This window comes from Vavraia culicis (assembly GCF_000192795.1).
Source record: "Vavraia culicis subsp. floridensis unplaced genomic scaffold supercont1.12, whole genome shotgun sequence".
Lineage (NCBI taxonomy): Eukaryota > Fungi > Microsporidia > Pleistophoridae > Vavraia > Vavraia culicis.
In genome coordinates, this window is record NW_007360615.1 from 78,100 (window position 1) to 104,522 (window position 26,423).

The window sequence follows — 26,423 nt, forward strand, 5'->3', positions numbered from 1 at the left end:
TATACGGGCACACTCATCGGAGTGTAACGCGCTTTCACCACAACCGCAAAGATCCCACAGCAAAGGATCAGCACCTGCCATCAACAAATACCACAAACAAATCAATTTATTAAAACTTCCAGGTATTCCCACACTTACAGAACACGTAGGTGGTCATCGGCTCATCAGCACTCCTCGTCTGTATCTGTCTATACCTGCACTTCCTCTGTTTGCACTTAAAACAGAAGAAAATGTCTGTCTCAACCTCCATCTGTGCGATCTGCGAGCCCTCAATGCTACGCTCGATCAGATCATTATCGCTGCTCCGCCGTGCCTTGCTCTTCATCTCATCCATGCTCATCAAAAGAAACTCGTGAACGCCTATCCTTCCCTCATAGATGCCTGTGCACAGATCGTTGCTCGTATCCTTGAGATTTAAGTACTTGCTCCGGATTTGTTGGGGCGCGATTTTGTTGTCGTAAATTTCTCGTTCTAGCTCTGATGCTAGCTGGGCAGCACGCAGCCTATCTACATCGTGGATTATTGAGAGGAACACATCGTTGAACAGCGAAATTGTCCTGTCGCGCGAGCTGTTGCCCGTCGAGAATCGGCTGAGTGCCTCTTGTGTGGTTATGTCATCGCTGTTGGTGTTTCCTTTTGGAGAGACCTGTGCCATCGGAGGGTGCCCGATCCTCGATTTAGTAAGCCGGAATGTGCAAGGACCCACCACTGGAACGGCAAGTACCGCGCGGTAGGTAGCAGCAACTGTGGGGTTGGCGTAGCTTTTTCGCCACGGCTTACGTCCGCCTTCAGCGATAAAAGCACGCTGAACAAGAAATGATGTTTAGCCGTTTTTTGTAGAAATGCTGTCATCGCTTATGTCCGCTTACGGTAACAAGGAGGTAACCGTGCTCCATTGCGTACACCTCACTGTGCAACTACTAAAAAATACTTTTTTGTCTTTTTTACACCATTTTTGAGTAAGAGGCCTCTCCCATCCAGGCAATTTCCGGTAATTGGAAACAAAAATTTATGCCAGCGTTACAGACTCAGAGATAAACATGCATTGCGCATCCAACGTCTCGTTCATCGTGCGATGTACACCGGATCTACGACTTGTTGTACCGTATCGGTTGTTATCGCTTCGACAACTCTCTGCGATTACTTGGTGCGCAAATCGTTCGTACTGAAGTGAGAAAGGCGTGGCAGAAGTGAGAAATGCGTGGCAGAAGTGAGAAAGGCGTGGCAGAAGTGAGAAAGGCGTGGCAGAAGTGAGAAAGGCGTGGCAGAAGTGAGAAAGGCGTGGCAGAAGTGAGAAATGCATGGCAGAAGTGAGAAAGGCGTGGCAGAAGTGAGAAAGGCGTGGCAGTTACGATTGAAGGTGTGTGCAACGAATGGTCTGACGAGTTACCGCACACCATTTGATCTGCTCCGTACTCCTGGCGTTGTCCCTTTCAGAGCTGGCAGAGAAACTGTTTGAATGTCCAGAAGGTGTGTTTTTGGCTAATACCGGTGTACGGAAAGATAAGTAAACGTGTTTTGGCAGAAAAAGAAGAATTTTGGCACGTGCACTCCTATGAACATGTTTCTAAACGAAAAGAGCGCATCACAGTCTTCTGTTGTAAATTTATTTGGTACACGTGCAACCGAATTTATCTCAAATACTCCTCATATCACTAAATTTGACGTGTGTGCCGCTTTTTTGTGCTTGGTTGACCAAAGTTAATGATTCACCGATTTGCTGCGTGCAGCACTTCGTTGAGTTGAGCCTTGATCGACAGTTCATCGCTTTGCCGAGCAAGGCTCTCAGAATGGCGCGTTCAGTGCCGTGAGGAATGACCGAAGTGATAAGCAAATTCAGTTCATAGCAACGCGTCAACCAAGAACTTACCGCTGATAAACATACCTATTTGTATGGCACTACGTTTCATGTTCTTTTATTCATATCAATTCGTTATTCGCTACGATATGTGCCACAGCACTGGCACAATGCAAGATTCGTTCCTCAGCACGTTGCACTGAGTGGTATGTGCTCATACGTGCGGTACATTCTATGAAATGGGGAGCTTTGCTAACATTTCACGTGCAAACCTTTAAAACGCTCATTTGTTGGTATTTTTCGCCGTGCACGGATCCGTGCCAAACCACTTGTCAAATGTGTAGGAGAACACAGATAAATTCACGATTTCCGGTTAAGAATACGTTCATTTACTGCACACGCTTCACCCACCCGAATAGGTACGTCTTTACTCTTCCATTGAGTAAATTTCAGAGTATTTGTTCACGGTGAACAGGCGTGTACATGAATTGCAGGTGCGCCTGTGATAGAACAGGCAAAGATGATCAAACACACCACATGACACACTTGGTTGGTTTCGATCCCTGCTACAGCCTGTACATTCCCGCTGTGGGTACAAAGACATGTTACTTCCAATAAAACTCGTTTCTTTACCACTCACACCACCTAGACAAGCACATCCTTCCTGTCAGATACGTCTCAACTCTATTCGTCTGGTCATTTCACACCAATTCAATTCGCCCTTCAAAATGACAGAATGTCATATCCTGCCGTTCTACACCGCAAAAAATGGACGTGCCGATGAGCTGCCGGCACTCGACCTCAACAGCCACGAAATGGTGTTCAGAGGAACACTGCTGGTCAGAACCGAGCTGAAGGCCATCAACGCATACATAAACGGAGAGCAAATGGTGAGTGTGGTTTTATGGCGGCCTAAATTTGCGCAAAGCGTGTTGGAGAAAGAGTTAGAGGTCATTGATGAGCACACTGCTATGGTGGATACAAAGTGCAAAAAGACGGGCACCCGGTGCAAAGACCTGAGAGAACTTTTTGGAACAAAGCGGAAATAACACGGGGTGTGCATTTGGGATGACCAGCGGAAATAGGCCTGTCGAAAGCACGCAGCAACATTTATCCATTCATTAAAAGTACACTTAACCACCCTACCTGATTATTTTCATCAAAATATTTTTATCTCCTCCGTGTAACATGCCCAGCAATGAAATACGTTGAAATGAAGTAAAAAATGGGAAGCGCAACGAGCGATGTGAAGTTAGCGGAAATGAACCGCAAAGCTAAAACGATGTTTTAGTTGGATGAACACGTTGGTGAAGATGAACGGTATTGATGAGAAGCTGTTCCGCGTAAAATGCAGTTTTATTTGTGTTATTTGCAGGAAGAGAATTCGGCTATCGTTGATACGAAGGAGCCATCGTTTGACATTGACAGCGAACATGTTTGATGGCCTTAAGCACGATCAGGAAATGTGATGCGGCACCGTACTCTATTTTATGCGAGTGAAGAACGGAAAATATTGTGAGCAAGCACGGTACACTGCGATAGAACTTGCATTTTCTGTTATTGAACATACTTTTACTCATTTTCAGGATACGTGCGCTCATGCGGTATTTGAGGAGGGTGCATTTAACCTTGCATGGCAGATCATCTTTCGATTTCCCTATGTAACGGTTACACGGCACGCTACAACACTTGCAGGTCATATTATTGCAAATTATTGTTGTGCTTTACGTTGCTACGGCCGTTATAAATGGTATCATCGATCACTTTCCACTTCTCCTCCAATTTACTGCGCTTGCCTGATAAGAACGGCATTCTTTGTCGGGTACCGCTGCTGTGGCGACCATAGAACAGTGCAACCGTCCAGGGAACGAAACATTACGAGTTGTCCCTATCAACGATTGTTCCACCATACTTTGTTATTTTACCTTCTCCAGTCCTAGGAATAGAAGTACCAGTTTGCCGGTACTATGGAAAGAATGATTGTTTTCTTGGCGTGTTCTCACGTACATCCAAGGTGATACCGTGATACAGTACCTCCCTGCACAAATTTAACACTTTCTTAACAAATCAAAGCCTCAGGCCGTTCTCCTGGTCCATGTCTTATCCCAACGCCCTAATAAATCAGTGATCCCCTTATCAACTTCCTGTCCCTAATCCTTATCCTACTCCACACTCCTCCCCCAACACTCCTAACAAGCCCACCGCCCATTAACCCAGCACACACCACACCTCCACACAGCATCCAATATCCCACCCCACTCTTTCTAACCGGTCTCATAGTTACCAAATTATCGAATTCCATAATTGAACCGGTGTAGAACAGTGAGAATGTTCCGAGAGCGCCTATTATCAACGGTTTTGATGGTTCTTGTGGCAATGTGGATGTTAATATACCGGTAGTGAGGCTTAGAAAGGTTGAGATTGTCATGTGCGTTCGTTTTGAAGAATGTTTAAATGTTTGTATGTGAAACTGTGTGAGCTGATGGTGCGCGTTTTGATTGGAGTGGTAAGGTACGGCAGTGTTCCTGCTAGTCCTTTGCAGCTTGTGGTGCATTTCCGATACTTACCGTGTTCGTTAGTACACCCCACAAATCGTACTGTACTTGTCAGTACGGGCTGCATCCCATCGTTAGTGTATCTCTCAATCCATCCTTGGTACGATTAATATCTCACTCCGTTACCAATCACCATCTTTTCACTTCATGTTTTCACTTCATCTTTCCTCCTCATGTTTTCACTTCATCTTTCCTCCTCATCTTTTCACTTCTTCTTTCCTCCTCATCTTTCCTCCTCATCTTTTCACTTCTTCTTTCCTCCTCATCTTTTCACTTCATCTTTTCACTTCATCTTTCCTCCTCATCTTTTCACTCCATCTTTTCACTCCATCAATACCACATAAATTCATTCTCTTACCCACATCATGTTCAATTCAGCAACCTAACTACATTTGGTACACTCGTACAGGTATTTTAATGTTTTTGCTGTCAATCCCTTACGTGTTCACAATAAACCAATAGCAGCACAGCAATAGTGAAAAATTAACGAGGTAATAGGCTGTGTGGACAAGCCTTGGCCCCTTGTGCCACAATCAAATCAATGAATAGCACAGAACAATGCGCTATTTGATCCGAATATAAAGAACAACTATTAAAATATTACCATTCATTTATGCAACACTCCACTCTTCACATATTTTACCTTCCTACATCACGCCCGCTAAAACATTACGGTCATCCGTACGATATGCCCTTGCCAGCCAATACGCTTCAAATCAAACAACTATCAATTAACATTCTTTAACACGCGTGTTATAACCGACCAACCGGCATGCGCACGTAAAATGAACGAGCAGTACCATTTACTTCCATGTATGGTTAATATTAATTAATTTGTTGGGGCAGTGGCAAATTAAGAAAATAATACCTATCAAGCAAAGTGGAAGGGGGGGAAGAATGAGATGGACAGGAATTGGAAATTATGAATGACGCGGTAGAATGAATGGATTAAATGTTACGGATGGCAGAGAATTGAACACGCTAATAAATAATTTAATGTACACCACGCTAAACACTCTCTAACACAAACTGATCTTCTCCAACGCAATAATAGCACTCTCCACCCCATCCCCTAATCCTGTCTCTCAGTACATCCCCCTACTACAAACCAATACAACACCAACTAAACATTTTGTAAACTAACTTTTACTTTTTATGAGAAACCAAATCTTCCTCTCAACTTACCAACCAGATTTATGTCCCTCGGCATAACGGTGACCCGCTTGGCATGGTTAGCCGCAAGCAGTCCATCCTCAAACAAGCCCACCAAATAATTCTCAAACGCTTCGTGCAGCGCAGACAGACACTGTGCCTGGTACCTCATGTCATCACGTATTTTAGACGTTATGTCCCTCACCATTCTCTGGAACGGCGCCTTCCTCACCACCGTTTCCGTACTCTTCTGGTACCTACGAATCTCCTTCAGCGCAACCATTCCGCTCTTGTACCTGAGCTTCTTTACACCCTGCGAGGATGTCTGCATCGCACTCTTACGCGCCGCCTTCGTTGCCAACTGCTTGCGCGGCGCTTTGCCGCCCGTGCTTTTTCTTGCTGTTTGTTTTGTTCTTGCCATCTCTCTTTTTTACCATGGGTAAAAAACAAAAATAGTTTTATACGAAAAAAGGAGTAAATCAACTGTGCCAAAGATTTGTTTCAGAATGTGAGCGATTCGTACCGCTGTCCTGATTCGTTGGTTTGCACGGTCTTAACGTGATGTGCAATGGGTGCATATCCGGTCCGTTCAATACCTATCGATAGGTGCACCGGCACATCAAACACAGAATAAGTTGGTGAGAAAGGAAATATGAGCGGTAAAAATGTACATAGTGTAAAACAGACATGAGATGAGGTGGAGATGAGCACAGCAGCGAGCACGGTGATAGCACGTTCTTATCGCTTTGATTACCTCTCCAATTAATACCATTTTTGTTTTATATTGCATATTGGTGGGAATATGGCACGGTTGAGAGCGTGTGATGAGGATGGAAGCGTAACACAGACATGAGATGAGGTAGGTGCGTAAAACAGACATGAGATGAGGATGGAAGCGTAACACAGACATGTGATGAGGATAGAAGCGTAACACAGACATGTGATGAGGATAGAAGCGTAACACAGACATGTGATGAGGATAGAAGCGTAACACAGACATGTGATGAGGATGGAAGCGTAAAACAGACATGTGATGAGGATGGAAGCGTAACACAGACATGAGTAGAATAAACGCAGCGGTGCACCGCTCAGCTGTTCATAGTAGCCCAAACCTAAATTATTTCATTACCCGTCCTGTCAATGCTTCTTTCGTACATTATTATGCGTTTTTATATTTACCAGTCTCTTCCCCTACACGTTTTGGTATTTCATACCTTGCTACACTTCTCATGCCCAGTTTCATCACCATTTTATGTTATGCACCGTTTTTGAGAGCATGCCTCATTATTACCTTTTACCTCACAGCAACATGCACCGTTCATTTCACCTTTACTTCCTTATAAAGGTGTGCACCACTTATTTATGCAACTTACTCCTCTTTTATCCCGCCAAATATTTTTTTATGCACCGCAAATCATAATCATTGTTACACTTGAGATGGGCACCGCAATATGATAGCGCTCTAACGCACAAAACTGCTTATACACCACTTTCGCAGTGCTGCTCGCTTGCAAAACACTTTTGCTCTTACCGTTCTACCGCTGTGCTTTTAGTGCCTGCAAAATTGCTCTACTACCTCTTCTTCAACAGACAATCCTTCATTTTTGCTGGAGGTTTTTTCTTCATCGCATTAGCTGTTCACAGCTCAAGTGCTCGCTTAACTGCCTGCCACCACCGTGGTAATTTACCTCCTATCTCCATTACTTTGCTAATTATGCAGTCTGGAAATAAAAGAGCGTTTATAGCAAGGCAATAAGCATGAAAATAGCGATTTATGGCGCAGCAGTGTGTGAAGCGCTGTATGGCAGTGAAAATACGTAGATAATGCATGAATGGTAATTTAGAAATATTTACACGGTAAGAGCGTAGTATTATGCATTATTAGCGTTTTACACGAAAGAGCGTTTTTGTTTGCAATTTATGCATTGATGAAACGATAAATATCAGAAGCTTTGTGCCTGAAGCACGAAAGAGAGCTAGAGGGTAAATGAGGTGAAATTGGTGCAATGATGAGCACGAAAGAGAGCTCGAGGGTAAATGAGGTGAAATTGGTGCAATGATGAGCACGAAAGAGAGCTCGAGGGTAAATGAGGTGAAATTGGTGCAATGATGAGCACGAAACAATAGCCTGATCGATTAGAGAACTGGTAAAGTAAAATGAGAGAAGACCAGCAGATGACTTTTGGAGAGCATGGTAAAAATAGGAACAGAAATGAAAATAGAACAACATTACAATACGAGTTATCATGATGGTGCAATTTAAGCGGCACATGCATTACCAAATAAAGAACGGCTTAAAGACTGATTGGTTAGTTTGAAAAGTACAAATTTTTGTTTCACACTTCGTTCAGAGTTGAAAATAAAGTATCGCTACAGTACATTCTTTCTGAAACACGCTCAGCCACTTTTTACAAGCAATACGTGGAGTACATGCTTTTAATTAAAAATTAATTCGGCCATTCTTACCAAAAATGGCAAAATAAATTAATGCAGCTGTAAAAAAGTAAAACGCTTACTTCAAAAGTATAAAATATACTCAGCAGATGACCGTGCTGTTTCCGTATAAACAGATATTCAGCAGTAGAACATTGGGCGGTACATTTATAGAAATATTGCATGATAGAACGAATCTACAGACATGGCGTAGGGAGCACTTTCTAATGCCTGTACATGCGTGGTAATGTTGCAAATCTATTTTTTGTGCTTGCTATGAAGGAATGCTTTGCTATTGGCAGTGGTACGCATTATCGGTACGAGTGGTGGCACGTGTTGGTATATTACCAATTATTGCGCAGCATGATGTGCTATGGTAGTACGTGTTATTGCAGGGAGTACTTATGAGATATTTTTGTTGGCTTGCCACCAATCATACGGTGGTGAAATGGGGAAGATGGCCAAATCATAACGCATAATCGTAAATTTATTAATTTTTATGTACTTACAGTCACGGCATGGCATAATGAACGGTGTACGGTATAAAAACGTGCGCAGCATTTATGTGCATGATCGTTTTGATATGGAATACCTTTGGAGCAGCAGCTCGTACAGAGCAGTATGGAATGATCGTGCACACGAAGTAATGGTACGGTGATGAGGTGATAATGGTTAATTTACCATATTGCGCTCTGTTCATACGTAGTGCCACGTACTAAGGGCATTTTTTGATTGAGGGACAGGAGCATTACTGTTTTGGATTATTCCCTGCCCTGGAAAAGGTCATTCCTGCGATATGCTCGCTCCTATGGAACCAAAATTTATTTCTGTGAAAGCACGAATCATTGAATGTGCAGCAGAATATCATTGGTACGTTATTACTTAGTTGATTGTTTTGCATTTGTGGTAGAAAGTGGGCATTTACTGATGTTTACATGGTTTAATCATTTGATGCTCTTTACTGTTATCTTTGCACGTTCTCTACTCCTCAACTATTCTATGCAACTTTGGCACCAATTCTTCAACCAACTATTCTATGCAACTTTGGCACCAATTCTTCAACCAACTATTCTATGCAACTTTGGCACCAGTTCTTCAACTACCATCTTCTACACCCATCATGCCATGTGGTCAACCTCGCACTCAAATCAGTATCTCCTGCTTTACCCTGATCAAAACATTTCTGTACCCTTTCATGTCCCTGCACGAAATAAAACTGGCACCAACCGAAGAAAAGATCATAACCAAGATCAAAACATACGCACATACACTGCAGGGGATAGTGCCACGTGTTGCTGGCGGATGGGTACGTGATAAGCTGCTGGGCAAGGTGAGCAATGACATCGACATTACGATCAACAGAATCAGCGGATATGCATTCGCACATGGAATGCAAGAGTACTACGGTATTACCGGCAGTATCGGACAGATCAAGGCTAATCCCGACAAGTCCAAGCATCTGGAGACCGCTGTGATGCGTATCGAGGGCGTGTTCGTGGACTTCTTGTCGTTACGAACTGAAGAGTACTTTGATACGCGTATACCGGTGGTAAAGAGCTGCAGTGCACAGGAAGATGCGTTCAGAAGGGATTTAACCATCAATGCGCTGTTCTACAACATTATGGAGCAGTGCATCGAAGACTTTACGGGCAGGGGACTGTCAGACCTTGAGCACGGTGTTATACGAACACCCATGGACCCATTAAAAACGCTCATCGATGATCCGCTGCGCATACTCAGAATAATCCGCTTTAGCGTGCGCTTCAAGTTCAAAATTGCAGACGGGCTGTTCGTAGCATTTCAGAACGAGCACGTGCGCACAAATCTGCACAAGAAGATCAGCAACGAGCGCATAGGTCAGGAAATGTACAAAATTCTTGGGTACGAGCACTTCATACACGCATTTAGAGTTATGGTTGGCTGTGCGCTTGTGCCTGCCATCTTCAAAAGACGTATACCGATCGATCAGCACGATCTCATGCACGTGTACCGCAACTACGTCCGGCTGCAGAGGTACTTTGTGTTTGATGAGCGGCTTGCCAGGCTGTACATCATGCTGCTGCACAATGCGTGTGTTAGCGTAGAAAATACGTTCAGTAACTTTTTGATTGTTAAGAACTGCCTGTGCTACGGTAAAAGGGAATTTGGGAAAGTTAAGGTGGTGGAGAAGAATTTATGTTTGCTAAGGAAGGTGAATGAGCGTATGAGTGCTGAGGATGCGGTGTTTTTGGTTAGGCATATGAAAGAAGAGTATGAGCTGTCGTTTTTTGTGTATTTGATGGTGGCAGATTATGGGGACGATGAGGTGTTATGTAGCTATGAGGGAGTTGTTGGGATGCATGGTGGTGATGAGAAGGGAATTAGTGAGGAAGGGAATGAAGAGCAAAGGAATGAAGAGCAAAGGAATGAAGAGCAAAGGAATGAAGAGCAAAGGAATGAAGAGCAAAGGAATGAAGAGCAAGGCAATGAAGAGATAACGCTCAGTACCAGGAAGAACAGACTTGAAAGTGAAAAATCCATGAAGAGAAAACAAAGCACCAAAAAGGATATGAATGAGATGCAGTACGATCAACAATACGAGAGATGTGAAGAAAGGGTTATGCACGAGGAGAACGCGGCAGAAAAGATGCTCACACATGAACGCGTTCATAACATTACGATGGAAGAACATGAGCGCACCGGAGGATCCTTAACAAGAGAAATGGAGCATTTGCACATTCACGAGGACACTAACACCACGTTAATGAGTGATAAACAAGGCAATTCACAGGAGGCGTCCTCAGCAAGCACAAATGATAAACTGAACAGACCATCAACAGGCACAAACACCGTGCACGAATCGCTCAGGCAGTACGCAAACGCGAACAAACACCTGATCCTCCACATCCTCAGAACAATTCGTCCGTATAAAAAACTGCTGTTTACCAAAACATTCACCTTCAACGGCCGCACAATCTTTGATTCGCTCGGCATCGACCAGAACGAAATATCGTTTTATCTTGAGATGGCCAAGGTGCAACAAATCGTGCATGGTGTTGCGGATGGTGACATTATGGACAGGTTGAAGGTGATCAAAGAGCAGCAACGCATAAAAGGGTTTAGAACGTTCTATTTGACAAATATCTTCTGAATGGCGTTGCAAGAGCACGTGCTGCGGTGTGGTTATTAGCGTGCTATACGTGCCCGTGTTGTTACGATGCCTGTTCGGGGGAAGTACCAAACAAGCTCTTGATAAAAACTGTGCTTTTAATTTCGTTCTAAAGATTTGTTGGTGTTTGCGGGTTGATCTGAACCGTAGTACACGTTAATTAAGTTATTGATAATTTATTTTGAAAAATTGCCTTCCGCTCGATGTCTACGGAACAAGCAATGATTATCCCCTAACCATTACTTCCTCGTATAAACAGCAAATGAAGTATTCCCCTTAATTTTGTTTACCAAACGCATTTTTATTTATTCCTCTATGCACCTGAAAAGTGTGTTTTTAGGTGTTGCTGTATGAGAAGGTAAAAAAGTGGTGTAAGGCAATTTATCAAAATATTTTGAAGGTGTTACTGCGTCCCTTTCACCTTTGAAGGATGCTCAATTCGTTTTTAGACCAGGGGTTAGAAACGGTGTTTTGGTGAAACAATGGAGGTAAAGGTAATAATTTAATTTATTTTTACTAAAAGTACGTTCAGTCATTTCCTCACGCCACAGCATGAAAAACACTTTTTTGAGCTTCTTCATCACAAACATGAACAATAAAAAGCTGATTGGTGATTTCAGTACGAATGAATAAATTGCCTCTTCAAAAGGTGCACAGCAATAGAAAACGAATCGGCAGTGTTAAGCAGAGCACAAAAAGTGCCTGATGCAACAACACGTTTCGTTTTGTAAACGGAAGTAGTGCAGCTCGTCAAGAAGCAGAAGTAGAAAACTTCTAATTGCATGCTTAGCACGACACTGTGTTTGCAACGTATCGTGTGCTACGCCCTGTCCTGCGGTGTATGCACCGGTAGTGCTGCTACCAATTTGCAGAGGTGTGCCGCTGTGCTCAAAAAGATGCAAATTTTTTACCCCCGTGAAAATGATGAAACCGTTTTTCCAGTTATCCCTGTCTGAGCGGTGACGAAGTAACGTTCTGATTCACCGTAATTAAATCTTATTTTGGTGTTATTTGCGGTTTTGTGGGCGGTAGAGCGGATCTATCATGCTGTAACCAGGTATGTGCCTGAAAGGTAGTGCATCGTTGGTGTGCTTATCCGTGTTGCGATTATTTTATGAGCAGTGTACACGTCCTGACGTGGTGTGTGTTCCACGATGAGCAATGTAAATGCTTTAAATGACGAGCCCTTTTATAAAAATGAGTGGTTTGTACCGTACAAATATTTTTTTGCTTCACTTGTATTGCAAGGAAGGATCTTTTACTCCGTGGTAGCAGGATGATGCCATTTAAAAGACTGTGAACCGCTCTACGCACGATTTTGTACTTTATCTGGCAGTTACGAGAAACGGAACGTGTGAGAAAGATGATTTTCTATTCGATGTGCTATTTACGATGATGCAATGCTCAGCTTAGCGTGGTCTAAGGAAATGCTGAAGACCTTCCACGCCATAAAACGTACTTAAATGTTAAAATCAACGTTGCTTTATTACGTGTCGCACACCCCGCTGATGCTCCACTAGAAGCACACCAGGATCACAAACACAATGCCGAAGGAGGTCAGCGCGAACGCAAGCTCCTCATAGTCCTTCTTCGCCTTACAAATCTTCTTGATCTTCTTCTTGCACTTCTCATTTGCCTTCTCCTCCTTCCGCTTCGTGTTCAGTCGCAAGAAGTTGTTCACCCTGTTCTTTACGCTGCCTTTTTCTTGCTCAAAGAAAATCGCGCATTCCAGAAAGTCTCTGTAGATGGGAAAGAGTGCGGTGTACGATATCTCGACGAGCTGCTGCTGCAGATCTTCAAGGAACCTTTTCATGGCATACACAGGCACGTACAGCCGGTTAGGCTGCGAGAAATGTGTCTCAATAAACAGCAGCTTGTTGATAAGATTCTTAAACACATCTATTTTGTGGGTTACCTTGCTGTCACTGCCCTCCATGTACTTCTGCAGCTGTGCGACCACCACGCTCAGCTGCTCATAGTTCTCCTCAAATTTACGCTCTATGAATGAAAGAGCATCGTGCTTGTCCGTCTCCTGCTGCTCATTCAGGATGTCTACAACCTCTTCCACATCAAAAAGATTCTTTTTGTTGCAGTTCGGCACATCCATGAGCACACACTTCTTGGCGAGTGCCTGTGCATACACCATGCTCACAATGCCTATGAAAATGTTGCCGATCAGAATCACCAACAGGATCAGCTTGAAAATTGGAATTATGTCGAGCAGATTGCAAATCATAAAGATGAAGATTGTCAGGCATATCAGGCCTTGTAGTATCATAAATACCTGTATTTTTACGAGATTTTGTGTTTCTTGCAGATCAAACGGTGACTTATGTTCTGTCCGCTTTTCCGCCTCAAACTTTTCATTATTAAGTCCTGCAAATTTTACGTCTTCTGCTTTTAAAGGCTCATAGATTGCGCTGTTGCCGGTTCCTGTGCCAAGCAGGGCACTGAAAAATCCACCATTTGGTCTCCTGTCCGTGGTTGATGGGCCAGGTAACAAATTCAGCGCGTTAACCTTGGTGCTAGAGCTGGGCATTCCTAGTGCAATGCCCTTGTGGCCTAAACCGGGCAACAGATTCACAGCGCTGTCCTTAACCGTGTCCAGCGCATTTACCACGTTGTTCGCAGTCCCTGTGCCTGCTACCAAATTCGCAGCGCTGTCCTTAAGACCGATGTCAAAAACACTCGGTCTACCGTTCACACCATATCCCTCTTGTAAACGATCCCCGTTCCCCAGATAAAATTTGATACTGCCCGTTGAACCGTCTCCCGAAATGTTTTTCTGCCCTTTTGTGATCCTTAAGAAGCCTTCCAACACGTCCACAATACCAATACGCTCCCCCACATCTTTCTTCAGCTCTTGCATATCTATTTTGTACAGATCTGCGCTAATATCTGCATTAGAGAGCACATCACCCACATCAGCGCTCGCCCTCAGGAAATTCTCGAAATTGTCCTCGAACAGCCTCAAATCCTCCGCCACGTACTTTTTTGTTTTCTTGAGCGATGCGAGCAGCGATTTGGTGCGATTGACTGCGTTCTCTTTGCGAAGCATCGTCTGTTTGAGTGATATTATGAATGATTTCTGTTCAAATGTGTCGTTGTACATCGTCTTTGTGTTTGCTAGTGCCTCTGACACCTCCCGTGGGGTGCTCTCGTCTTTCAATACGCCGTTTTCTGTTCCTTTCGGCCTATCCGTGTCATTGATCGGTGTGTCCTGTGCCGGAGTATCAGAGCTATTCGGCGGTGAGTTGTTTGCGGGCACACCATTTCCACTTTTTTTACCCACCTTTTTTATCACGACCTGTCTACTTACCACATTTTTTCTTTCTTTGGCATCCTTTCCTTCCCTTATTGCATCCGTTCTTTGGCCACTTGCCTTATCTGCCATCGCTAGTCCGCCATCATTCAGCATCTTGCTGCCTATTCGTGTGCTCTCCTTCATGTTCTGGCTATATTCCATTTCATTTTCGTGGTTATCATCTTCGTCATTGTCATTCGTTCCTGTTCCATTATCCGTTCCCATCTTAGCATTTGTTTCGTTCGCTGCTCTAGCACCATTTACGCTCTCACTTGCTGCTTTAGCACCATTTACGTTCTCACTTGCTGCTCTAGCACCATTTACGTTCTCATTTGCTGCTCTAGCATCGTCTCCAACTCGTCCTTCACTCAGTTCATCTTTAACCGCCTTGCCCTCGCCCATTTCACCGCTTCCCACCTTTCCATTATCATCCTTAGGCCGTCTAAACAAGTAAAGAATCTTTTCCTTCACATAGCTGTTCCTGATACCGCCCACTCCAATCACATCTCTCCATTTATTCCCACTCACGTCCATCAGCATCCCAACCCGAAAACTCCTCTCCAAACAAAAACCCGAGTAAATCAAAATACCGCCCATCACGAACGGCAACAGCCCGGTCTGTCTCTTCAACCTTATAACACGCACAACAAGTGCAAAGAATGAAATAAGTGTAACGATGACCACCAGCCTGAAGAAGCGTGGATTGTTGAGCTGGTTGTACAGCGTAGACATGATCGTCTTTTGGTGGTGGAAGGTGAGTGCAGGACCTAGAAAGTATTCTCTGAGTGATGATGGTATGGTCATGGTGCAGGATTGTGTGAGCGTTAATATTTGGACGATGAAACGGAAGTGTTTTGTTTTTGATCGGGTGGCGATGAATGGAACAGTTTGGCAGACAAGGAAAGGCAAAACGATGGCGAGTACGTTAGAAAATGACGGGCATTGAAAATAGGAGCATAGCGTGCTGTTGCGTGCATCGTAATGCGACACGTAGACACCCGCAGCAGTACGGTGCTACTCGCTCTTCCGGTTACCGAAGAGTGTGCAGCTGCGCGTAACACAGCAAATTACTTGGAGTAGAAATAAATGTGCACACCAATCCTCCTGCAAAAAATTGCCTGACCGTTCGATCCTTTTCATCCAATGCCACAGCCATGACCGTGTGGTAATGCCACAAAGGCGCTCTTCGATCGCAACATGGCTGTAGCACTCGATCACCCTTCATTCACAGCTACCTGTCACACATGCATCAACCGTTGATCAGCCCAGTACTATTATAAAGCATTTTATACGTTCGTTTACGCAATTCCTCCAAATATGCGATTTGATTCGCACGTAAAATCAGGAAGATGCCTCAACAACATAGGAGCGCTTTAAAATATCTGTTAGTGCACCTTGGACCCGGTAATATTTTTAAAATGCCACGTATTGAACAGGTAACCCTCTAACCCTTTTAAACACATGAGAAGCAGCCCTGATGCACAATACTTTACGTAAACCACTTTTCCATAATTACGTCCTATCCCCGGCACAACTCTTAGTACCATTTTCTTTTCGTCCCGTCTCATACTCTTGTTCGTATTCTAATGGATTATTAACACCTGCATCACCGATTCATTATGTTCTACGTATTTCTACCCTACGATGTATTTACTCGGTTTTAATTGGTTTTATGCTGCACTTTTTCTTTTACCCTCTAACTCTTCTCTTTACCCTCTAACCTAACCTCTCTTTACCCTCTAACCCTTCTCTTTACCCTCTAACCTAACTTCTCTTTACCCTCTAAATCTTACCTTCTAACCCTATCTCTTCTAAGTTACCGCTCATAACACCAACCCTAAAAAACCGGCTCGTCCTTCCCAAACATTTTTTACGCGAACCCTTGAATCGCAATGTCCTCAAAAAGAAGAAAACTAAGAAAAATCAAAAAGATTACCATCAGGAGAAATACAAGTTTATTTGCCGATAGCATGGTTGATGATAATGGGAGTGGTGGTAAGAAATGTGATTCGTTGTGTGTGGGTGGTGATGGATCGAAAGGAGATGATGCGGTTGATGGTGGGAAAAATGGTGTTAACGAACGTATGAGCGGTACTGATGAGTGTGTAACGTACGGTGTGGATGAGGGAGTAGAACGAAACGAGATGCATGGCATTGTCACGTACGGTGTGGATGAGGGAGTAAAGAAGGATTGCTTGGCGACCGGTAGCGTTGCGAAATATGAAAAGAACAGTTTGATGAGTGGTACCGCGGCAGACGGGGTATTGCGGAGGGAAATGGACTTGAACGCGGTTACTGAACAGGACATGGACGATTCGTCTAAAGGAGGAATAAAAGCGGAACTACCAAATGCGTACACCCCGCAGAACGCGGGAGTAGAGATGGACACACCGGTTACGACCAGGGCAGTGGTGAACCAAACAGGAAACGGTACTTTAATCAGCACATCTGACTGCTTGTGGAGTGACCAGGCACTGCCGGGCTGTAACTCTGCTTTTTCCAGGGCTGAGATTGATCACATCAACCGATCAATCCAGTCACACACATTAACTCAATCACAGTGTGCCACCGATAGGACCGTTCCATGTGGTCAAAAGGAGCAATTAAATGGCCCGGTGCACGTGATGGTTGAAAAGAGAGAAATTCCATTTTCGGGTGAAAATGGTGCTTTGATTGGGTGCAAGGCGGTTGACACTCAGGAACAATCACACGATGTGACAGGCACTGACGGGCAGTCACTTATGACGCACGAGTTGAACGGACACGACACGTTTATGAGGCCAATTTTGTGTTCAGGTGATTTCGTGTGTGCAGATCAAGGCCAAAAAGGAGAACAGGGCGCTCAAAATTTAAAGGAGCAAACAAATAAAACCGTGCAAATAAAGGAGCACATGAAAAAAGAGAACGACTACGTGCAGGAGGATGCGTATGATGACGGTGGGCTGATCACGCAGTGTGAGGCAAGTGAAGTTTTGCTGAGGCTGAGCGAGGGAAGAAGTGAGCACTGCCGCTCGGATGGTGCACAGCAGGGCACGAGCAATGAGAACGGGGCACAAGACATGGGGGACTACAGGGAGAGCACGAGCAACGAAAATGACGGTGGGTACAAGGATAAAGCGAACGAGTACAGCACAGGCCTGGTGGGCACCGAGCGACACTTTGCTCATGAGGACGAGAAGAAGGTACTGAGCGTTATTGCGCACGAAAAGCTGCGGAATGAGACGCTTAGAGAGGAGAACGCACATCTGAAAGCGATCATTTGCGAGATAAAGGCGCTCATCAAAATGAAGAACCAGAATATAAGTGCGCTGGAGCAGCGCGTTAATTTCTTGGAGTGTGAGAAAAAGCTGAGGGACACCGACCGTGGCGTGATAGAGAACGGTCTTGAGCTGGTTGACAAGCTGAAGGTGGTGTACCAAGATGAAGTGCGCATGTTCTGCAGGAAGATGGAAAAAGTGAGGAGAGAGAATACGGTGCTGAAGGGGAACTATGACATGCTCAAAAAGACGGTCGCCGAGCTGCTCAAGGAGCGGAGGGACGCGAAAGAGGAGTACTGAGATGATCGGCTTTTGTTGTAATTAAATCACTTAATATGAAAAGTGGGAAGGCCGGTTTTGTTTGCGCGTGGTCGTGCGTAAAGTGTTGCCTGCTGGGAATACAAACATGGTGTTACCACGTTTGTTTCCGGTGTTGTGCACAGGGCTGCTGATTTAAGCGAAAGACAGGGCATTTGATCGACCATCTTTGTGTTACAGAAGCGAAAAACCTTCGCATCGTATTATTATCTCTGTTTTGGTACGAACCGCTGCGCTGTATGCTCAAACAACGCGGTGGCGAGAATTTGAGGTTAGGGCCTGTGGTAAACGAATGAGAATTAAATACCGGCAGAGCGCTACGCTTAGGTGCTGTACGAAGTGGAAAATTGATTTTGGGCGAAAAAGATGAATAAATCAATCAAACGCATTTCTGGTACAAGGGATAGCGCTTAACACAACTTAGCAGGGAGTACCGCGCGAACATAACCACGTAACCTTTAATAATACACTCTCCGCAGCACTCCTCCTTATGCACCGTTTACGCATATATTCCCTGTAATCCATGGATCATTCAGCATTTCGTTCACATCCGGCCGTTTTTCACTCTCAACAACCAGCAGTCTCTCGATGAACCGCCGCGCACTTTCGCTGAGAAACTTTGGCAGATCGTACTCCAGGTTTCTAATCTTTCTGTACGCGTCCCGGGTTGTCCTATCGGGTGCCTCAAACGGTGTGTTCCCCACCAACAACTCGTATGTAAGAATACCGATGCACCACATGTCCACCTTGTCGCTGTACTGGTTCTTGTTAATTATCTCTGGGCACAGGTACTCCTGTGTACCACAAAACGTACCTCTTTTCTGGTCTATGTTGCACACCGACCATCCAAAATCTGCTATTCGTAGTTTGTTGTCGCATCCTATGAGTATGTTCTCCGGTTTAAGATCCCTGTGAATCACTTTCTGCAAATGCATCGTTCTCACAGCGTGCAACACCTGGTATACGTAATTTGCAGCCGTTTTCTCGTCAAATTTGCCCTTCTCCACCAAATGGTGGAATAGTTCACCGTTGTTCGCGTACTCCAGGACCAAATAAATGTTGTTTTTGTCGTGGAAGTGTCCGTAGCACCGTAGTATGTATGGCGAGCGTAGTTTCGTGTGTATTTCCAATTCTCTTCTCAGTTGCCGGTAGCTGTCCGTCTTTTCAACGATTGACTTAGGAATTATTTTCAGTGCTAGAAGATAGTTGCGCACTTTTTCACGTACCAGCCATACCTGTCCAAACTGACCAGCACCTAACGGTGCACCTAGTTCGAAGTCATCGAGTGTCCAATTCTTCATTTTAAGGGCACCCCCATCGCACAGCAGTTTAGTACCTGGGGGGTGGTTCAGATGCATACGTGTTGGCATGAGAGGATAGAATGATTTTAGATGATAGTGCCTTCATCACAGGGCTGAACAGTGTTTTACACCGTGGTGCCGTCTACACAGGGCTGAACAGTGTTTTACACCGTGGTGCCGTCTACACAGGGCTGAACAGTGTTTTACACCGTGGTGCCTTCATCACAGGGCTGAACAGTGTTTTACACCGTAGTGCACCGAACAGCGTAAATAATCCTCCAACATGATCCATAAGTGCTATTTTTCATAAATCATTACGGCAGTACTTCTAAGAACAGTCTCTAATACCGTTCTAACTCGCCAAGTGTACGCACGCCACGGCAGTACGTTTGAACCGCTCTCCCCGTGATGCAGCACCAAAACGTGTACCACAATAACGGTGCATGTTTTGTATCTGTGATCGTAATCGTACGCTGTAAATTTTAAAATTCTTCATGTCAGCATTAAATAAAATATCCTTCTACAGCACTCACGAGCACCTTTCCACCGTGTACTGAACAACTACCAATGCTTACACCTCTTCCGTTTAAGACCGTGTCTTAAAACAAAATTGGTAGCTTTTTGCTGATTATGCACGGTGCACACGGCAATAAAGTTCGCATAAAATAAGGCAGGTGTAAGCACGGTGCATAAACAGTTTACCATGGTTGGGCACGGATGAACGATTGATTGCTACGGTGCTAAACGTGATGTAAGAGATCACGATCATGCGTGAAGTGCTTTTCTCCTTTCACGATCGTGTCATCGTGGTCTAAAAACTTTATTTAGTCTTTCTACCATTTAAAGGGTTCTTATCTGGTTGGATGATTATGCGTGAAAGGGACGTGACAAGTTCGAAGCGGTGAGAAGCGCTTTGCGATATACTTAGCTATATTTTTGGAGAAATGCATTAATTTACTCTTTATGCAATGAAATGTTCGAAAGAAGTCAATTATTCGTAATGGTGCAGTTTATTGCCATATTTACATTTTTATGCCATTTATGCGAATTATTGCGTACATGTTAATTCACTGCGATGCATAACACTTCTACCGTATCGTGCTTATCAGCGGCGCACCGATTGCATCTCGTAATGCACGGCGGCAAAGCAATTCAACCACACGGAAAGATTTCACAATGATACGCTAAAACCGTACTTCTTCATGGACAGAACAACTCTCCGCTACACAAGCAGCTCTGCCATAGACCGTGCCAACCATATCTGCCAAATGCCCATCGCCGATCTGCTTACCCCTCCGTTTCTCATTGATCAATCACCACGTTTTAGAGCACACCAATGACGGCACATCAATTAAAAATAAAAAAAATAAAAAAAGGGTAAACAAACACAGCACGTACCAAGGATGGACAGCCCACTGCAAAGATCTCAAACGCAGCGTATCACACGCTTTATGGAGCGCCTTAGCGCTCTGCAATGCATAAAATGGTTCGTGGTCGTCGTACTCATTTTCAAGTCGTTACAGGTTATTTTCAACACGAGCGTTCTTGTTGTAACGATGAACCAGCACAGCAAGGCACCTTTCAAGCTGTTTATCAGCGTGTACAACGTGCTCGTACTCGTGCAGCTCATACTGTTCTTCCTGCGGCACCGGGAGTATTTTAGGGTGGCGAGGCTGCCTGATATCCAGGATAACAACGAACTCAGTCTTTTCAGCAACTTCGTTGATGCGTTCTCCCTGTTTTGGTGCCTTACCGGCTTTCATTGGACACAGGAGTGCAAGACATGCAAGATCAGTGCACCGCTCCTGTACTATACCACACTTACGTGGTCATACCTCGGCATATTTGTGGTAGTTTCACCGCTCATTGCGATCGTTCTGCTCATCTTCATCATTGCGTACTTCAAGCCCAACCTGCCCGTGATCGAGTACAAGAACACCGGTGAGATAAACAAGGAAAACGCTAACTGTTCGATCTGTCTTGCGGAGTACAACGTGAATGATAAGATAAAAATACTTCCGTGCAATCACCACTTTCATCTCAACTGTATTGATGAGTGGTTTAATATCGATGATATATGCCCGCTGTGTAAGAAGCCGATCAATATTTTGTACGATTTGATAGACTGAGAAGGTTGATGAGTGGAACAGAGATGTGAATTAGAGCACGGTAATGAATGCGGTGTATGGGGGGGTAGTATGGAGAATTGGGGGGTAATAGAGGGAATAAAGTAAGGGAATGGGAGTAGAAATAAGAATGGAGTAGAAATAATAGGGTAGGAATAAGAATGGAGTAGAAATAAGAATGGAGTAGAAATAAGAATGGAGTAGAAATAAGACAAGGTACAAGACAAGGAATAAGACAAGGAATAAGACAAGGAATAAGACAAGGTACAAGACAAGGAATAAGACAAGGAATAAGACAAGGAATAAGACAAGGTACAAGACAAGGAATAAGACAAGGAATAAGACAAGGAATAAGACAAGGAATAAGACAAGGAATAAGACAAAGTACAGGATAAAAACGGTACGGTACATCATATAGACTAGTATGGACAGGTAGTATATATGAATAGATGGGTAAGACATGCCTGATATGGGAGCAGAGCGCTGTATGAATGATAAATCTGGGGTGCGTATAAAAATAATGGAAATGGTTGCGAATAGGAAAAGATACCTGTTCAGGATTTGATCGAGGTACAACAGGTATAATTTTAAATGACAAGAAGTTTTGATACGATGCACTAACGAATTGATGACGAGAAATAAAGAGGAGAAACAATTACGCAAGAGTTACAGGTGGTTGGAGGGTAAAGAAAGATAATATTGAGAAAGGAGAGAATTGATATTGGGTTGTGGTAGTAAGAAAAGCGCTATACGTGGAAAGATTAAAATAATGGTAACTATGTAATAAGCACGAATTGCTATAACACACCGTAATAATCTATCAAAGTGGTGATACAAGGTAAAATACGTGTTGTAGTGCCACTTTGATAGATTATTACGGTTCTTGATCAAGAAAATAGTTGTAAAACATTGTGTAGCCCTCCGTAGGTGAACGATCAGTACAGCAGTTTGATACACCGTAGCATAAAATAAACAGGGATAGAACAGTACATGCAAACGAAGAATGGCTTGAAAGATGATCTGTTGTAAATATTGTAGGTAATTGATCGTACATCAGAACGGAGGAAGCACGTGTTGCTTTAGGTTGAATATATTTTTTAGTTTGCGCTTCCGTAGAAATATGTGATTTTGAAGTTTGAGTAGCTATTCGTAGAAGTGCATGTACTGTAGAATACGTGGCATGCGCAGCGATCAATCTGAATGAACCTATCAGCATGGAAGTACGATAAATAAATTTATTATTAAAAATAGAATTTGTTGATACTTAACATGGTGGCTAAGCCTGATCATGTACCGCTGTGTAACCTTTAAATGTGCTTACTCGGTTGAATTGGTATGGGGTGGATTGATGCATGGTAATTGGGGACTGCGCTGTACGTGTGAAGGTGGTGTAGAAGTAAATAAAGCTGTTGAAGAAAAGATGAGAATACACTGTTCGGTGCTGGCACAGAAGGGTAATAAACGTAATTTTGATAGAAAGGGTGTTAAGGCGGATCAGTGAGCATTCGTACGGTGAACTAGTGGGTACCTTGCAATTGGTACACCGGCCTATTTTACGGATACGCTCCGTTCAACAGCGCAAAATCATTCATAGCAATCCGTTTTTTAATCATTTATAGTTCTTACACTTCTCAGCCTTACCCTACGATAGCAGATATCATCATCCCGCACCATCCAAGCGCACTCTTCACCCACCATCCAAGCGCACTCTTCACCCCACACATCCCACCCAATAAACCACATCATTAACCACATCGTACCATCCTACCCCTCAACCGCTACTTCCTCCTCATTCGCACTCTCCTCACTCTTAATGAAATACTCGTCCTTAAACTTGGACCATATCACGTCCTCATCCTCCATCGTTACAAACGAATCAGGAATGTCCATCATCTGCACACTCGGACAGGCCGTAACATTCCTCAGGTTCTCATAAACCGTTTGTACAATCGATTGCAAGAAATCTGCAGTGTTGTGATTCTCCATATTGCTGGGCAATACGTGTATCTTGTATTCCGGCCCAAAGTGCTCCATGTACTCGTTGTACGGCAGGTCCTCAGCTATCTGTACATCACATATTATGGCTGTCTCGTACGTCCACGTACGTGATACATTCTTTATGGTATATCCACCGCCACCAAGTACAAGCAGAGGTATCTGCAGGTTCTTGACGTATCGCACGCATTCCGCATGTCCTTTGCTCGTGAGATTGAAACAGCCCAGACGGTCTCCTGCAAGTGAGTCCGCACCGCACTGCAGGACGATGGCAGACGGCCTGAACATCTCAACCGCTCGAGATACGATGGGCCCGAAGATGCTTTGGTACGAAAAATCATCAATACCGTCCCTCAACGGCACGTTGATCGCGTAGTTCTTGCCTCTGAGCAGCCCCGTGTCCTTGAGTGCACCGGTGCCTGGGAAGTATTCGCCGTACTTGTGGAACGAGACCGTCATCACACGGTCTGTGGTATAGAACGCCTCTTCGACACCGTCACCGTGGTGGCAGTCGATATCAATGTACATTACGCGCTCGTTGTACTTGAGCAGCTCGAGTATGCCCAGCACGATGTCGTTCACATAGCAGAAACCACTCGCCTCGCCTCGTTTCGCGTGATGCAGCCCACCTGACCAGTTGATCGCAATGTCAGCCTCTCTCGTGTTCAGCTTGTATGTTGCACACAGCGATGAACCAGCGGTCGACCGGCAGTAGTCGTACAGCCCCCTGAAGATGGGGCAGTCATCGCCCACATTGAATTTCTGCAGGTCCTTGATCATATCATCCATATTGGACTGACTCACGCTCTGTAAGAAGTTTATGTAGTCAATCGAATGAAAATTTGTCAAATTCTCAAAGCTTGCCATCGTAGGCTTGTACACGTTCATGTGCTTGTACAGCGAGTAGTTCACGAGCAGAGAATGCGTCATGCGCACCCTGTGCGGCTTCATAGGGTGCCCCTCTGAGTAGTGGTAGTTTCCGATGTTTGAATCGTAGAAATACGCGATACGATTTTTCATGGGGGGGTAGAGTAAATATGCATTTTTTATGAACAGGGTGTGTAACAAACGTAGGGCTGTGTATGTGGTGGTTGAAGAAGCATTGTGTGGCTATACCAAAGACAATACGTATTGGTGGCAATGAAAATAATAAAGACAGCGATAGCAGTAACTGATAATTCCTACCAGGAGTGTTACCGCAGAACATCTCCTACGGCACCGGTATTTGCATGTTGCACGTTATCACACCACTTTACAATTACCGTACTTCTTATCGCACATTCTTTGCCTTGTTCCCGCTCTATTGCCGTCATACCGCAATGTTCTCAAAATGTGGTACGTCTGAATACGAAGGACCGTCTTGCCCGCTCATAAAAATCTTCAATACGTGCGTTAATACGCAACAATTGCCAGGGTGCCACAAAGGGCGCTGCGCACTCACGAAGCACCATCACGATCCTACGCTTCATCATGGCACGGATGAGAACATGTGATGATCTGTTGTATCGATACGCGCTGGTCTTGAGAGCGTTTGTCCATTTCTTAAACGACCTCTTGGTGCTGTACGTTCTATCGGTACACACATTAATGCTGTTCTTGATGTAGAATAGGAAGCCTATGATGTAAATGATATCGATGAGCCTGAGGACAAGGGTGGTGTGGCGGGTGATCTGCAGTTCAAGACGGTATTGGATGAGCTCAAGGTTGAGGAGGCCTCTCTGGTACACAAACATTTTGAGGAGCACGAGCACAAGCACGAAGATGGTGGTGGAGCACACAATCAGCACACATTTCATGAGAACGCGCGCAATGCCGTGCTCGTTCGTGCGTAGCATGCGTAGCGCGTGTTTGTAGCTGCGGTGTACCGCGGCCTTGTACACGTGCGGTAGCACGCCGTACCGCCTCAGACGCACGATGCTCAGCGGAGAGTAGTCGTAAGCGAGAACGTGTGCGAGACTGCTGCCCGTACTGATCATATCAACGGTGCGTGAGATGAGCAGCAGCGTACATAGAATGGGCGAGCACAGCACAAGGCCTGCGATCACGAGATAATTCTTTCTCTTCATGTGGGTGTGCTCGGTGCGTGTGATCGTGTTCTGGTCCAGCGGAAAGAGGTACCGTACAAGCCGCTCAAGGAGCGTGGTGTAGAACACATTTGTGACTGTCTCTTTGCGCACGAGGTGTGCGTAGAGATCGTCCTCGAACGAAATTATGCGTTTTATGCGCTTTCTCGTTATTTTAACGTCATAGTGCCGGCTAAACACCGCTTTTATGCATCGGAGGATGCGTGCGAATTTAACCTGTGGCTGAAAGCGGTACACGTACTTGAAAATGAGGTACCCCTTGTAACGATGGCGTACAGCGCCCACGAAGAACACGGTCTGGTACACCAGCATAACTGCGATGAGCACCGCCATCCACCGGGATACAAGCACCACCCTGAACACCTTCTTGTTGAAGTTCTGCAGGTAGTTGAGAATGATGGAGAACACCGTGATGAACAGCACCATGGTCAGGATTTTGTTCATCTTAGTGAACAAGTACACACGCAACGGGCACGTGTAGTAGCTGTACGTCAATTTGATGAACTGGGTAAAAGGCATTCTTCCCACAAACTGCCGTATGCATACATGCGTGTTGCGCTCGATCTTGCCCAGCTTCTCGCTCAGGTAGTACACCTCGGAAGACTCGGTATCAAAGTATGATTTCTTTAGGCGCATGTTCATTTGTTCCTTCTCTTTGATGTGCGCACGTTTCCTCTGGTCGTGTTTATGCGAATGCTCACTTTGTTTTTGTTTGTGCATGAAACGCATTGATCGTGGATTTGTAAAGGAAGTGCATTTATCAATGCATGGGCACGGATGGAAAATGTGTGATCCGGGGTTGAAGAACGCGGCAATCATAAAACGGTCCTTTACCACGGTTTGTCTGTGATCCTGGGTTGAAGAACGCGGCAATCATAAAACGGTCCTTTACCACGGTTTGTCTGTGATCCTGGGTTGAAGAACGCGGCAATCATAAAACGGTCCTTTACCA

The 26,423-nt window shown here is 44.6% G+C and overlaps 15 protein-coding genes across 15 annotated transcripts; 4 read left to right on the forward strand and 11 right to left on the reverse strand.

Annotated features, from left to right (window-relative positions):
• Window positions 1-90: 90 nt before the first annotated feature.
• VCUG_00923 (transcription elongation factor S-II) lies at window positions 91-655 on the reverse strand (the record flags this gene model as incomplete). Its single annotated transcript, XM_008075753.1, has 1 exon — window positions 91-655. The coding sequence occupies one exon, from the start codon at window positions 653-655 to the stop codon at window positions 110-112; it is 546 nt and encodes a 181-aa protein (XP_008073944.1). The 3' UTR covers window positions 91-109.
• A 1,871-nt stretch (window positions 656-2,526) lies between these two features.
• VCUG_00924 (uncharacterized protein) lies at window positions 2,527-2,941 on the forward strand (the record flags this gene model as incomplete). Its single annotated transcript, XM_008075754.1, has 1 exon — window positions 2,527-2,941. One exon carries the CDS (start codon window positions 2,527-2,529, stop codon window positions 2,845-2,847), a length of 321 nt encoding a protein of 106 aa, XP_008073945.1. The 3' UTR covers window positions 2,848-2,941.
• A 245-nt stretch (window positions 2,942-3,186) lies between these two features.
• On the reverse strand, window positions 3,187-3,498 carry VCUG_00925 (uncharacterized protein; the record flags this gene model as incomplete). Its single annotated transcript, XM_008075755.1, has 1 exon — window positions 3,187-3,498. One exon carries the CDS (start codon window positions 3,496-3,498, stop codon window positions 3,187-3,189), a length of 312 nt encoding a protein of 103 aa, XP_008073946.1.
• Window positions 3,499-3,911: 413 nt separating this feature from the next.
• VCUG_00926 (uncharacterized protein) lies at window positions 3,912-4,244 on the reverse strand (the record flags this gene model as incomplete). Its single annotated transcript, XM_008075756.1, has 1 exon — window positions 3,912-4,244. The coding sequence occupies exon 1, from the start codon at window positions 4,224-4,226 to the stop codon at window positions 3,912-3,914; it is 315 nt and encodes a 104-aa protein (XP_008073947.1). The 5' UTR covers window positions 4,227-4,244.
• A 1,262-nt stretch (window positions 4,245-5,506) lies between these two features.
• VCUG_00927 (uncharacterized protein) lies at window positions 5,507-5,926 on the reverse strand (the record flags this gene model as incomplete). Its single annotated transcript, XM_008075757.1, has 1 exon — window positions 5,507-5,926. The coding sequence occupies one exon, from the start codon at window positions 5,924-5,926 to the stop codon at window positions 5,507-5,509; it is 420 nt and encodes a 139-aa protein (XP_008073948.1).
• Window positions 5,927-6,124: 198 nt separating this feature from the next.
• Window positions 6,125-6,551, reverse strand: VCUG_00928 (uncharacterized protein; the record flags this gene model as incomplete). The annotated part of the gene is made up of 1 exon (XM_008075758.1): window positions 6,125-6,551. Exon 1 carries the CDS (start codon window positions 6,533-6,535, stop codon window positions 6,125-6,127), a length of 411 nt encoding a protein of 136 aa, XP_008073949.1. The 5' UTR covers window positions 6,536-6,551.
• Window positions 6,552-8,967: 2,416 nt separating this feature from the next.
• On the forward strand, window positions 8,968-11,360 carry VCUG_00929 (uncharacterized protein). The gene has a single exon (XM_008075715.1). The coding sequence runs from the start codon at window positions 8,975-8,977 to the stop codon at window positions 11,066-11,068; it is 2,094 nt and encodes a 697-aa protein (XP_008073906.1). The 5' UTR covers window positions 8,968-8,974; the 3' UTR covers window positions 11,069-11,360.
• Window positions 11,361-12,562: 1,202 nt separating this feature from the next.
• On the reverse strand, window positions 12,563-16,014 carry VCUG_00930 (uncharacterized protein). The gene has a single exon (XM_008075759.1). The coding sequence runs from the start codon at window positions 15,192-15,194 to the stop codon at window positions 12,603-12,605; it is 2,592 nt and encodes an 863-aa protein (XP_008073950.1). The 5' UTR covers window positions 15,195-16,014; the 3' UTR covers window positions 12,563-12,602.
• Window positions 16,015-16,282: 268 nt separating this feature from the next.
• On the forward strand, window positions 16,283-17,947 carry VCUG_00931 (uncharacterized protein; the record flags this gene model as incomplete). Its single annotated transcript, XM_008075760.1, has 1 exon — window positions 16,283-17,947. The coding sequence occupies one exon, from the start codon at window positions 16,283-16,285 to the stop codon at window positions 17,945-17,947; it is 1,665 nt and encodes a 554-aa protein (XP_008073951.1).
• Window positions 17,948-18,411: 464 nt separating this feature from the next.
• VCUG_00932 (AUR protein kinase) lies at window positions 18,412-19,323 on the reverse strand (the record flags this gene model as incomplete). The annotated part of the gene is made up of 1 exon (XM_008075761.1): window positions 18,412-19,323. The coding sequence occupies one exon, from the start codon at window positions 19,321-19,323 to the stop codon at window positions 18,454-18,456; it is 870 nt and encodes a 289-aa protein (XP_008073952.1). The 3' UTR covers window positions 18,412-18,453.
• A 1,269-nt stretch (window positions 19,324-20,592) lies between these two features.
• Window positions 20,593-21,531, forward strand: VCUG_00933 (uncharacterized protein). Its single transcript, XM_008075762.1, has one exon. It carries the CDS (start codon window positions 20,670-20,672, stop codon window positions 21,393-21,395), a length of 726 nt encoding a protein of 241 aa, XP_008073953.1. The 5' UTR covers window positions 20,593-20,669; the 3' UTR covers window positions 21,396-21,531.
• VCUG_00934 (uncharacterized protein) lies at window positions 21,426-21,854 on the reverse strand (the record flags this gene model as incomplete). Its single annotated transcript, XM_008075763.1, has 1 exon — window positions 21,426-21,854. The coding sequence occupies one exon, from the start codon at window positions 21,852-21,854 to the stop codon at window positions 21,426-21,428; it is 429 nt and encodes a 142-aa protein (XP_008073954.1).
• A 412-nt stretch (window positions 21,855-22,266) lies between these two features.
• VCUG_00935 (uncharacterized protein) lies at window positions 22,267-22,608 on the reverse strand (the record flags this gene model as incomplete). Its single annotated transcript, XM_008075764.1, has 1 exon — window positions 22,267-22,608. The coding sequence occupies one exon, from the start codon at window positions 22,606-22,608 to the stop codon at window positions 22,267-22,269; it is 342 nt and encodes a 113-aa protein (XP_008073955.1).
• A 548-nt stretch (window positions 22,609-23,156) lies between these two features.
• VCUG_00936 (uncharacterized protein) lies at window positions 23,157-24,407 on the reverse strand (the record flags this gene model as incomplete). The annotated part of the gene is made up of 1 exon (XM_008075765.1): window positions 23,157-24,407. One exon carries the CDS (start codon window positions 24,405-24,407, stop codon window positions 23,157-23,159), a length of 1,251 nt encoding a protein of 416 aa, XP_008073956.1.
• Window positions 24,408-24,712: 305 nt separating this feature from the next.
• VCUG_00937 (uncharacterized protein) lies at window positions 24,713-26,290 on the reverse strand (the record flags this gene model as incomplete). Its single annotated transcript, XM_008075766.1, has 1 exon — window positions 24,713-26,290. The coding sequence occupies one exon, from the start codon at window positions 26,288-26,290 to the stop codon at window positions 24,713-24,715; it is 1,578 nt and encodes a 525-aa protein (XP_008073957.1).
• Window positions 26,291-26,423: the final 133 nt, after the last annotated feature.

Coding starts and splice junctions, on each gene's coding strand:
- VCUG_00929 (XM_008075715.1), top strand. CDS start 8,975: ATGCAACTTTGGCACCAATTCTTCAACCAACTATTCTATGCAACTTTG.
- VCUG_00933 (XM_008075762.1), top strand. CDS start 20,670: ATGGACAGCCCACTGCAAAGATCTCAAACGCAGCGTATCACACGCTTT.
- VCUG_00930 (XM_008075759.1), bottom strand. CDS start 15,194: ATGACCATACCATCATCACTCAGAGAATACTTTCTAGGTCCTGCACTC.